The sequence below is a fragment of the Lottia gigantea genome, assembly GCF_000327385.1.
Source record: "Lottia gigantea unplaced genomic scaffold LOTGIsca_41, whole genome shotgun sequence".
NCBI classification, from domain to species: Eukaryota; Metazoa; Mollusca; class Gastropoda; family Lottiidae; genus Lottia; species Lottia gigantea.
In genome coordinates, this window is record NW_008709421.1 from 1,345,856 (window position 1) to 1,359,118 (window position 13,263).

The following is a 13,263-nucleotide window of genomic DNA, read 5'->3' on the forward strand; positions in this document are numbered from 1 at the left end:
ATGCATACAAAACAGGAAACAAATTCATTATTAAATTCAAATGGTCTACAAGACTAAAAATTTACAGATGATTTATTCGGAAATACCAAATCTTACAAATAGAAAGACTCAGACTCAAATGAAACTGTATACAGTAGAGCCTTATTATAATCGTTAAACAAATTTCGAGACCCACCAAAACATGCCATAGCCCTGATAAATTGATTACAAATCTAATAAAAACCAAACTCCTAAAGTGGCTCTCACACTATAGCTATGGTTGCAAATAAAAATACCGGTGTTGTTTGTTCGCTATGGTAATCACTATGGTGTGAAGCTACCACTGCCCAAATTTCAACAATAAAATACTCACCTCCTTCACTAACTGCTGTAGCTACCTCTCTTAATGTCTGTAATTCTTTCTGCATTTCTTCATTATCTTGTTGTAACCTCTCCTTTTCTGTGGCAAGTTGCATATTTTTTTCTTTAATTCTAATGGTCTCTTCATTTAGTGAGTTGTGGACTGTGGTTTTAGTTGGATGTCGATCTAGTCGAGCTAAAATTCAAAATTTCACACTCTATTCTTATGCACTGAATCAAAGAAAGGTGTTCAAAAAATATCATAACATTTTCTTCCTCTATCAATTATCAATAAACACATTAAAAACTGTAAAACAGCAGCTCAAAAACAAATTAAAGAGATTTTAGTAGAATTTCAGGAACTACAGATATCTGATTGAAATTTGGAATGGTGCCAATTGATGCTATCGATACACATATTAAGAAAACCTTTTTACAATCCCTTTAACAACAACTTTTCAGAAAGAGTATACATTTCAAGTATAGACTGTGATTGAAATGAGTAGAATACAGACATAAATACATGAAAAAAAAATCTAAAATGAAAAAAGGTGTTGGGTGAGTAAACAAAAAAACGAAATGTGGCAGTAAGATAAGAAGTATGCAAAATGTGCAAATTAAATGGAAATTCAGACACTAACAGTTACAACTTAGCTGTCTCTGACAATAACTTTACATATATACACTTATATTGCAAAGTCTCACAAATCCATAGTTCTATTCAGCATTATTTTATACTCACTTTTATTGTTGTTTTATTCACCTTAACTTATTTCTGTGATATACTGATTTTCATACTCCAAAACATTCAGTATTCTTTTAAAATTTATAACTCTTCCTTTTCATTTATTACTCTTTAGATGCATTCATTCCTCTTACATATAATTTTTTTATACGACTTAGTTAGGTTTAATTTCATTCATACAACTTAGTTATATATCGTTAGCACATTCTTTTATACAATTTGGTTGCATTTAGTAAGCTCACTCTAAATTACAACTAGGTTACATTTAGTTAGGACACTCTTTTATACAACTTAGTTACATTTAGTTAGGACACTCTTTTATAGAACTTGATTAAATTTAGTCAGTATACTCTTTTAAACAACTCATTTACATTTAGTTAACTCATTCTTTTATACAACTTGGTTACATTTAGTAAGGTCACTGTTATATACAACTTGGTTACATTTAGTTATCTCACTCTTTTATCCAACTTGGTTACATTTAGTAAGGTCACTCTTATATACAACTTGGTTACATTTAGTTATCTCACTCTTTTATCCAACTTGGTTACATTTAGTAAGGTCACTGTTGTATACAACTTGGTTACATTTAGTTATCTCACTCTTTTATACAACTTGGTTACATTTAGTAAGGTCACTCTTATATGCAACTTGGTTACATTTAGTTATCTCACTCTTTTATACAACTTGGTTACATTTAGTAAGGTCACTCTTATATACAACTTGGTTACATTTAGTTATCTCACTCTTTTATCCAACTTGGTTACATTTAGTAAGGTCACTCTTATATACAACTTGGTTACATTTAGTTATCTCACTCTTTTATACAACTTGGTTACATTTAGTAAGGTCACTCTTATATACAACTTGGTTACATTTAGTAAGGTCACTGTTGTATACAACTTGGTTACATTTAGTTATCTCACTCTTTTATACAACTTGGTTACATTTAGTAAGGTCACTGTTATATACAACTTGGTTACATTTAGTTATCTCACTCTTTTATCCAACTTGGTTACATTTAGTAAGGTCACTGTTGTATACAACTTGGTTACATTTAGTTATCTCACTCTTTTATACAACTTGGTTACATTTAGTAAGGTCACTGTTATATACAACTTGGTTACATTTAGTAAGGTCACTGTTGTATACAACTTGGTTACATTTAGTTATCTCACTCTTTTATACAACTTGGTTACATTTAGTAAGGTCACTCTTTTATACAACTTGGTTACATTTATTTAGCACACTCTTTTATACAACTTGGGATTCATTTAGTCAGTATACTCATTTATACAACTAGGTTGCATTTAGTAAACTCACTCTAACACACAACTTGGTTATATTTAGTAAGTTCACTCTTTTATACAACTTGGTTACATTTAGTAAGCTCACTCTTTTATACAACTCGGTTACATTTAGTAAGCTCACTATTATATACAACTTGGTTACATTTATTATGGTCACTCTTTCATACAACTTGGTTACTTTCAGTTATCTCACTCTTTTATACAACTTGGTTACATTTAGTAAGCTCACTCTTTTATGCAACTTGGTTATGTTTAGTTAAGTACTTTTTCATACAACTTGGTTAAATTTAGTTAGCTTACTCTTTCATACAACTTGGTTATATTTAGTCAGCATACTCTTTTATACAACTTGGTTACATTTAGTCAGCATACTCTTTCATACAGCTTGGTTACTTTTTTTTATCTCAATCAGTCACCTAATAAGTACTCTTTTTTTTACAAATTAGTTGCATTAAGTAACCATTTCTACAATTAGTTATACAATTAACTGTAACCAATAATTATTTATACAATTAACTGTAACCAATAATTATTTATACAATTACCTGTAACCAATAATCATTTTTATACAATTTATTGTAATCAGAAATAATTTTTATTATTTATTGTATACAGAAATCATTCATACAATTTATTGCAATCAGTAATCATTTATACAATTTATCATAACCAGTAATCAGTAGACAAACCTTCTCTATCGTCTGTCGGTTTTTCTCTACGTCGTTCATTACTGAACATGTTCATATTAACATTCTTTCCATCAGTTTTCATTAGTGGTTCTTCAATAACCTCCTGATTTCTATCAGGTTCTTTTACCCTCCTTGTTTTTTTCTTCTGACGCAGCTCAGGTTCATCCAGAAAATTAGCAAGTTCTTCTTCATCTTGTTTGTTTAAGTTGCTATTACTACCATTGTGTTTTGATTTAGCTACAAATTATTTCAGTGTGTGATAGTGCATATGAAGATAAAGAATGTGCAAACATGAAAACCAGTTAAAAACAATGGGACAACAAAAATTTCTTGAAATAAAACTTTAACACTTTATCTGCCAATTCAGATTATTTCCCACAATTTTTCTAAAAATGGTCAGAGTTTCAGTGAAATATCTGCCATAATAGTTTTTTTATTTTCAAACATAAATAAGTAAGACAAATTTTTTTCAGTTATTATAATTTGTGTTATAATAGAGCGCTATGTGTTTATGACCATCTTTAAGGTTCATGGCCCAGATGAACTGGTGGTTATAGAACATACCTGGATGAACTGGCGGTTATAAAACATACCTGGATGAACTGGAGGTTACAGAACATACCTGGATGAATTGGCGTTTAAAGTGTTAAAGAACCAAAAGTTGTTACAAAAAAAAGTGGAAGACACGACATATCTATCAACATGGAATAATAGGTCATAGAAATAAAGTAGATTTAGTTGTCTTACATTTTCTGCCAGATCCTCTCTTACTTCCAGGCAGACTTAAACTTTTAGACTTCCGATGAGATTTGGGTGTCTAGAATAAAGATGATAAGTGCTTTATAAACAATACTGTACAGAATTAATTTCTTTCTTGTGAGTATATTTACTGTCAAAATTATTTATTCCATGAACAACTTACAAAAAATTATTTTATGTTATTGGTTTTCTCAATTTGTAGTACAAAAGATAATATCTTAAACTGATTTCAAGGAAACTGCTAGTGAATGTGAAATATACAAACTGTTGAGAAAAAGGCTAAAGATGAATCATGTTGAAATACACTGGCATTAGTATATTGTCAGTAACAAAGGGGTATTCCACTTTTATATCTATGTATCTACTTGATCAAACTGAATTTGTCTTAAAAAGTACTAATTGTTGATTAAGCAGTTTGACCTAGTTTTGGTGTTTGGCTTGATATTATTAGTTGAAACCTTTAGAATACATAGAAGACATACTTCTCTACAATTAGACTCTAATTTTACTCAAATTCCTACACTAGTTTGGTGTATAGTTTTCGCAAATTTGACCTACTAAAAAAACAGAATGTCCCAAGTTTCATGTAAATCTTTTGAGACGTGAAACAAATCACATTTTCAATGCACCCAATTTTTACAAAGCAAATCAAATCATTTCACACTGTTCAAATTTAAACATTGACCTCCTATCAGGATTGCATACGCTTATACCTAGTTTAAGAAAATTGGTAGTATAAGCTTACTTAAGAGATATAGGTACATTTTCAGATCAATTTTTTTAAAAATCAACAATTCAATATCACCAAGGTGAACTCTGTTTATGATCATCTTTATGTTATGATTATACAAGTTTATGTTTATCTTTATCTATCAAAAACGTTTGGAGTTAAATTTAACAGACAGAAATTGGCTGACAGACAGACAGACATGGGTTTTCACAATGGAGAAAGAGTAAAAAGTCTCCTTACAGTCTCATCGAGATCATGAACTGCTTGCATAGCTTCTCTAACACCATGTGTTGTTCTTAAAGATGCTCCTTGTAAATCTCTCTCATCTCTGTTGGGTATAATTTCATCTTCAATCATAACAGATTTCTGAAAGAAACAAAATCACAGGATTTGTGGTGGCATGGCTTCTAAACTCTCAGGCTATTATCATCAAAACACATTACTAGTTTTGCCTTAAGTTAAATTCTATAATGCATTGATTGCCATGTCTTAAAATCAATCCTTGAAAATATCACGTCCTATTATTCTTTATAAGCATGTAGTCTAGTAATTTAATAAAAGTTTACTTTATCAGTACATGAAACATTAGATAAATCTAGCTCTGTAAAAGAGATGATGACTCAAATTAGCATCAACAAATGTAATCAAATGAATTGAAACTGGTGTTAAATTTAATGTTAACCTACTCTGAATTTGGGTTTATTCGGCACAGCATATAAATCATTAGGATCTGTTTCCAAAACATGGTATAAACCTGGTGCTGAAAATTGGAATCAATACTGCAATTAAGAAATCAAGGTTCTAAAAGTGTTTCCAGTAGGAACACGTGTTTACAAAGTCAAGGGCAATAACTTAAAAAATGTTCATCGAAAATGCGTCAAGTTAGAACTTGTCCAAGATCTTATCAATTTCAATGATCACACCAAGTTTCATCATAATCGGTTGGAAACTGTAGCTTCAATCCTGCTCACGAACTATTTTTAACAAATTTCGACGCATTTTAACAAAGTCAAGGGCAATAACTTAAAAAACGTTCATCGAAAAGAAGTCAAGTTAGAACTTGTCCGAGATCTTATCAATTCCAATGATCACACCAAGTTTCATCAGAATCGGTTGAAAACTGTAGCTTCAATCCTGCACACGAACTATTTTAAACAAATTTCAACGCGTTTCAACAAAGTCAAGGGCAATAACTCAAAAACCGTTCATCGAAAATGCGTCGTGTTAGAACTTGTCCGAGATCTTATCAATTCCAATGATCACACCAAGTTTCATCAGAATCGGTTGAAAACTGTAGCTTCAATCCTGCTCACAAACTATTTTTAACAAATTTCGATGCGTTTTAACAAAATCAAGGGCAATATCTCAAAAACCGTTCATCGAAAATATGTCAAATTCGAACTTGACCGAGATCTTATCAATCTAAAGCATCACACCAAGTTTTATCAAAATCAGATAAAAACTGTAGTCTCTATAGTGCTCACAAGAAATGTTGACGGACGGACGGACCGACGGACAGGGGCGACGACAATATGCGACCACATATTCATGTGGGCGTATAAAAATCATAATAAATATAAGATAAATCAACATAAATATAAGATAAATCATCAGAAATGTAAAATAAATCAACATAAATATAAAATAAAAAGTCAACATAAATATAGGATAAATCAACATAAATATAAGATAAATCACCATAAATATAAGATTAATCAACATAAATATAAGATAATTTATCATTAATAAGATGAAATTATCTTACCCAGCATCATCCATTTGCTGATAATCATACAAACTACTCTCAGGGTCACTAAATATGTCATCATCTACACGTGGTTGTTGTGTGGCAAAGAGCCGTGGTAATGTACCACCAGTGGAAGCTAATGCTGGATTCATTCCCCACTGATTAGTAGGGGATTCAACTTTAGTCTTTGGTACAGCAGTTAAGGCTGTGGTTGGTATTAAAGCAGATTTGAAAGCTGATGGCTAAAATATAAAATTTTGATTCTAGATTTACAGTTATTATTATTTATTTATTATTAAATTATTCATATATATGTGTTTTCTATATGTATTATATCGCATAATATCACTAAAATTAGTTTGAATATTGAACTTTCAAATGTAAATAATTATTGATAATTAAACCATGTAAGTGTCCAAAAAGTTGTCTTCTATTAGATCATTTTAATGTCCATTCTTAAAATGGTCATGGTACCTATTTATACTCTGTAAATGTTAGCTTTTAATAGAAATAAAATAGGCCTATATAGTCTACGACTACAGGCCAACTAATTTCACAACATACTATACCATAGTTTTGAGTTAGTCCTACGGTACTCTACTTCCTAATATCCAAACTTCATATAGTGTATATAATTACCCTAGTTATTACAAATGGTAACGGACAGATACAACATTTGTGGATGTAAATTTATTTGTACAGTCTAGATCTAAATAAATCAAAAGTATGCATTTATAGCCTGCCTATAGCTATTGATTATAGGTTTACTTACTTAACTTAGCTATGAAAGGTCAATGTTTGAAGTGTACAATAAACATAATTGTCTACATTTGATACAATTGAGTTCGATTTGAGCTGACGGCCCTGACAACCTTGGAGTCGAAATCCCCTCTGTCGTTGAACTTGAGGAGGTGTCAAAACAATTTCTCCAAGATAACGTAGCCAAGACAGAAAAGCAGGACTCCAATCTTGTTCTTCAAAAAAGTATACGAGCAGAAATTGGCTTCCCCTAAATTAATTGTACTGGCTGCAAGCGTTGCCACATTCGATTCTATTACCGCTGTGTGTGAAAGCAGCTTTTCAACTCTTACTCGCGTTGACTCACCACAACGACGATCTATGACTCAGCTTCGCCAGCGCAATTTTGTTCTTCTTTCCTTCAACAGGAAGCGTACCCAGAAAATTAACTTGGACGTATTTGTTTAACGTTTTGCCATAAAACATACCCCACTACGTTTAAACTAAAACGGCAATAAAAATGTAACGTATTATAACTTGTGTGCTTTAACAAAAATAAGCCCGAATCTAAAATACTCGATTGCACGTTTGCCCCCCAGGAGTACTGGTCAGGCTACGGGCCTGAATGGAACAAATATTGGTCTACGGATTTTCAGCTGAAAAAAAAATGAAGCGAGCGAGCGAATTTTTTTAATTTTTTTTTAAGGAAAATATTTTTGTTCTGCAGATTTTTTTTGTGTCAAAATTCAAGCGGGTTTCAAATTATTTTTGTTCTGTAGATTCTGGTGTGTCTTACGGGAGATATTTGGAAATTTTGCTATGTAAAAGAGATATTTTCTTTAAAGAGACAAACATGTCAAAAACCGTCAAAACAAATATACAACCAGTCAGTTATATTTTCAAGGGTAATCGAGGTTTGACTTATATGAACATTGGGCAATCTAAAATGGAAAAATTGAATGCAACTTTGTTAACACCTTCCTCAACTACAGTTAATATTGCAAACTTAGTCAAACTCTCTAAGATGAAAATATATTATACTAACTGTGTTTATGTTTCAACGGCACCTGGATGAGCAAAAATATATGTGTTTGAATACAAACTCTTTATTTTATAGGGCACTTTAAATTAACAACATCTTGAACTTAAAACATATTATAGAACAGTAACTGAACCATTGTAATATTAAACTTCAACTGGTACAAAAAACTAATATTTGTAAAATATTTACACTGACAAGACTTAAATCTGCTTCGAGGGACCCTTTAAAAACATTATAACTTGAAAACTCTTAACACTTATATATACACCAATAAAAATAACCATTTGCAAACAGAAATATATTGGTGTTAAGAGTTTTCAAGTTATAATTAATGAGTCCATATTTCAGTTATTCAGTTATTATAGTATAGACTCTGGATCGAATGTTTAAGGTAGGATTTTCCTTTTTATTTTTTATTATTTGTCCCCAGGTCTTAGCTTCAAGGCCTTTAGCTCGACATGGGGCACAGAGAGGCCGCACTGAACTGAATTTAGAGTACAAGTCTTCCTTATAATCCTCATAGTCATCAAGAAGATTCTCCAAAGTTCCACAATAGTGGCACACAGCAGGGAGTCCACAACCAGAACACGCGCTGAAGTACTGTGACTCCATGGGCGATGTACAAGTCAAACAACAACGTGTGATTACAGCATCTGAATCCAGACCATCACCACAAATGAACCAATAGGCTTCCTTTATTTGTTGAAGAACAGCTTCCTAAAACGATAAGAGCAGAAAAATATGAATTTGTTGATTGGCAATACCTTTATCAAGCTACCAGGGCAACCTGCATGTGGAGAGCAGAAGTGCTCAGTCGGGAATTGAACCTGGGCTCCAGCAAATTTGAAAGTCTCACACCCATTCCAACAGTAAACACCTCACCCCTAAATCATGAATGTAATTCAATATCAACAATACCCTTACAAAACAGTTAATATTTCATTAATGGATACTACCCGGTTTTCCCCTCTCAGTGATGCAGGTAAGAGGGGCTGACATGGAAAAAGCGTCTAGTCGTTCGGACAATAAACCGAGGCCCCGTGTGCTACAGGCTGTGCACGTTAAAGATCCCTCGACAGTTGGAAATCGAAAAAGAGCAGGCTAATGCCGCTGTCCTGGCAAAATTTCCCTCATGGCACCCTGCATGGCGTTGCCCGTCTTCATTAGCCCACAAGGTGGAGAAGAGTAGGACGTAAAACTACATTCATTTAATTTCATTTCATTAATGGATACTGCAAGAGGATGTCACCCATTTCCACTCCAACCCCCTTTACATAGCTACCTGGGTGACCTATATGTCAAGAATTGAACCTGAGCTCTTCCACCGCCACGGTGGTCCCACATGCTACCAAATTCCTCATCTCCTTTGAAGCTATAAATCAATGGTTGCCTTTACTGGTGCTACTGGATCACCACAGGCAATTTTCCATAAAGAAATTAATACTCTACCTGGTCCCTTGATAACTTGAGTTGACTGTAGATACAGCTTGGTTTCTCACATTCGTTGCAGGGAATGGCACTTCTCACTTTTCCTGCTTTCAGTAAGTCCATGTTCAATTTATCTGCCTCCCTAGAGTCATCATCTTGTCATGACTTTTAGCAGAAGGTCTGTGATTGTGGTTCCATAAACCTGAATGACAACAACTGTAATTTAGTATTTAGTTTTTCAAAACAACAGTATCTCTATGTGGCAAATTGTTCACACTATTGCATATATGTATGTCTTGTACATAAAACAATGGTGTTCCTTATCATAGAAAGCAGGTGTATGTGAAAAAGTTTTTTTAAGATACACCGTGACTTGAGAAAGCTGAAAACAACAGTTAAAGGGACACATTCGCCAACAGTTTCACAAAACGAACTTTAGTTACATAAACTGTTTTTGTATCTAAGCTAATCAATAAGGTTGCTCTTAATTATTTTACCTCGTCAAATTTCTTGCAATGTTCCCCGTTAGGCATTTGATTAGGCAAGAAATGCACATCTCTATTAAATCGACAAGGATGTAATGTGCAGTGGACACAGCCTTCACAAGAACATTTTCGAAGCTGGAAACTGTAGTGTGTGGTTTGAGAATGGGTCTTGATGGAATCCTGAAAATAAAATACATGTACAGTAAAATTAAGAGATTAGATTTTGAAGTGTACGGACGTGTCTTTGTGAGCTCCAAGGTTCAATCATACATGAAGTGGTTAGCTGTTATAATGGGACAAGAAATCGAGACTACAAATAAGTTGTTTTCGACATAAAGTGTGATATTTCGGAAAAATAGCAGCAATAATTTCAGCATTGATACTTTGCAGTTTGCTACTGATGTTATCAGGGGATGTCGAGAGCAATCCCGGCCCAACAACAAGGCAAGGACAAATTTCGAAAACAGGAGAAATAGTCTTCCTAAGTGAAAGCAGCAAGGATGTGGACACATGATCTATTCTCCAATCTCTAAAAGCTGATATTGCAGATCTAAAGTGTGAGGTACAGGAAAGAAGGAAGAGCTACTACAATTGAAAACAGATTTGAGTGAGGTGCAAAAAGAGGCTATGGCTACAAACTTGAAATAGGATAAGCTAGACAATAAATTAAAGGAAAGGAATCTATGGCATCAAAGGGTGTGGACATACTGAAGATAGCGAAGAACTGGTAAGAGATGTTTTATCTGGAGAATTCGAGTAGAGTGTGAAGCCGGTGAAAATAGGATAGGAATCGAAAAAGTTCAACGTCTTGGCAAACGACAACACAAACCGGATAAACCGAGACCTATGTTAATTGTTTTTCATAAATTAAAGGACAGAAATAAAGTTCTGAAAAGTGCAACAGCTCAGATTAGGGCAGGTGACACTGCACTTAAAATTTCCGAAGATTTTAGTGAGCTAGTTCGTAACATACGAAAAGCCTTGATTCCGAAAATGATAGAAGCAAAAGAAAGAAATGGGGAGGTGAGAGCTTTTTTGAGATATGATAAACTGATTATTGATAATGAGACCTTCACCTACGATTTGGCAAGCGAGTCAATATTCAAGATCCAAGGAAAGGGATTAAAATTGCAATCAGAACCATGCTCACCTACTCAAAAGTGTTCAGTACAAAAGTTGGTTGGTGTTGAGTATATTGAGAACATTAAGTGTGTGAGTTGGAATGTTCACGGACTCAAGTCAAAGTTACAAGAAGCTGAGTTTATTCGTTATTTAACCAGTTTTGATGTCATATGCCTTATACTACTTATAGAGACCTGGTGTGGGGAAGGTGTTGCTTATCGTGACATTTTGCCTAACTATGATTGCGAACTGTGTATTCGTGGAGATGGAAAAGAGAGGGGTGGGATAACTGTTCTTTATAAACAGAGTTTATCAGCGGGAATTTCAAGACTAAAAGTTCAGGCATCAGAATCAATATATTTACTTTTTAATTCTTTTTGGCTGATCAAAAGATGTTGTGTTTTGTGCAATTTATATAGCTCCCGAAGGAAGTAAAGTGCATACTGAAGGATGTCGATATGACGTTTTGGAGGACAACCTAGTCGATATATTGCTTGATCGTCCGGATGCCAGCTTGATTTAAAGTGGAGATTTTAATGCACGAGTCGGACACCTAAGAGATTACCTGATAGATAGCAGAACAAAGTTTTTACCGGGACTAGACGATGCCGATTATGATATTGACGATTTTGAACAACCCAGAAATTTGAAAGACAATGAGGTAAACAATTTTGGTTTAAAGCTAATAAGGATATGTTCGGTATTTAATATTCATATGTTAAACGGCAGATTTGATGGAGAGTTGAATTTTGAACTTTACCGTACAAGAAATATTTATGGCAGCAACAGCATGACGAGTTATTTAAGTGTTTATTCTCAGAAAATGTTAATTGTTTTAAGACAGAATTCGATAATTGTCAAAATCATCTGATCTTGCACTATCATGCTTTACACAATGCATACAGTCATGTTTTCATAATTTCTTGGTTTGATAATGATTGCGAGATCAAAAAGAAAGAAATATTTTACTATCTTAATAAGTTCAGAACGTTTAATTACACTGCTAATTTGGTTGCTTACAATAAAAGCAAAAATAAATTCAAAGAATTATGTAAAGCCAAGAAAGATGATTATAGTCAATATCTATTTGAGAAACTAAATGACAATCTTGAAAATCCTAATCAGTTTTGTGCAACGGTAAAATCATTTCGTCCCAGAACTAAAATTTCAGATAATATAACTCCAAAATAATGGTTTATGCATTTCAGTAATGTTTTGAATCCAGTTACTCAGAGAGTAAACCCCATATTAGAATGCAACGCAACTCTGAATGTCGATACTGTTCACTCAACGAGCCCATCACTGTTGACGAAATTCAAAAATGTTTAAAACAACCGGGGACGGCTGCGGGTGCAGTAGGAATCGGTATTGACCTCTATAAATCATGCTCAGAATTATTTTGTCCCTTTTTATACGCCCACATCTCTCTATGTGGATGTATGTTGTCGGCACCCCTGTCCATCCGTCCGTCAACATTTGCTTGTAAACGCTCTAAAAACTAGATTTTTTGATGGAATCAAATGAAATTCGGTATGTGTATACATATTCATAAAACAAAGATCAAGTTCGAATTTGAGCTATTTTCGACGGTTAGAAGCAGAGTTATTGCCCTTGCCCCAAAATCTTGAATATGCTATTACTCTCTTAGTTTTCAACCGATTTTGATTAAACTTAAAATGGATGTTATTGTACCTAAATCGAAAGGTTTGAAAAAGTTTAGTTTACTTCTGATAAAATTTAAGGCTTTTTCAGGATTTTTAATCTCTATTTCAAATTACATAAATCACCCCTTGAAGTACTGACGCAGTCAACTTTAGACAATAAATAATCAGTGTTTATTGTTAATTTTCATTTTTATTTACACATGCATATTTTTATTTTACATAATAATGTACTCGAAGGTTTATTGTATATTATTTGTATGTTTACTGTATATATATCATTGTATTTTATAATGTATCTTTGGGCCATTGGCCTATTTACTGTAAATAAACTATTCTATTCTAAAATGAATTTAAACCAGTGCCAAATGGAGAACATTAAAAAAAATCTGCCAAGGTAAAATTATGTCCACCTTGCTGTTGGCAATTTAACTTTCAAATGTAGATAATTTAGGAAACACGTTGATT

The 13,263-nt window shown here is 33.1% G+C and overlaps 1 protein-coding gene across 1 annotated transcript; it reads right to left on the reverse strand.

Moving 5' to 3' along the window:
• Nucleotides 1-8,447: 8,447 nt before the first annotated feature.
• LOTGIDRAFT_163734 (hypothetical protein) lies at nt 8,448-9,650 on the reverse strand (the record flags this gene model as incomplete). Its single annotated transcript, XM_009060252.1, has 2 exons — nt 8,448-8,816; nt 9,549-9,650. 2 exons carry the CDS (start codon nt 9,648-9,650, stop codon nt 8,448-8,450), a joined length of 471 nt encoding a protein of 156 aa, XP_009058500.1.
• Between the last annotated feature and the right edge of the window lie 3,613 nt (nt 9,651-13,263).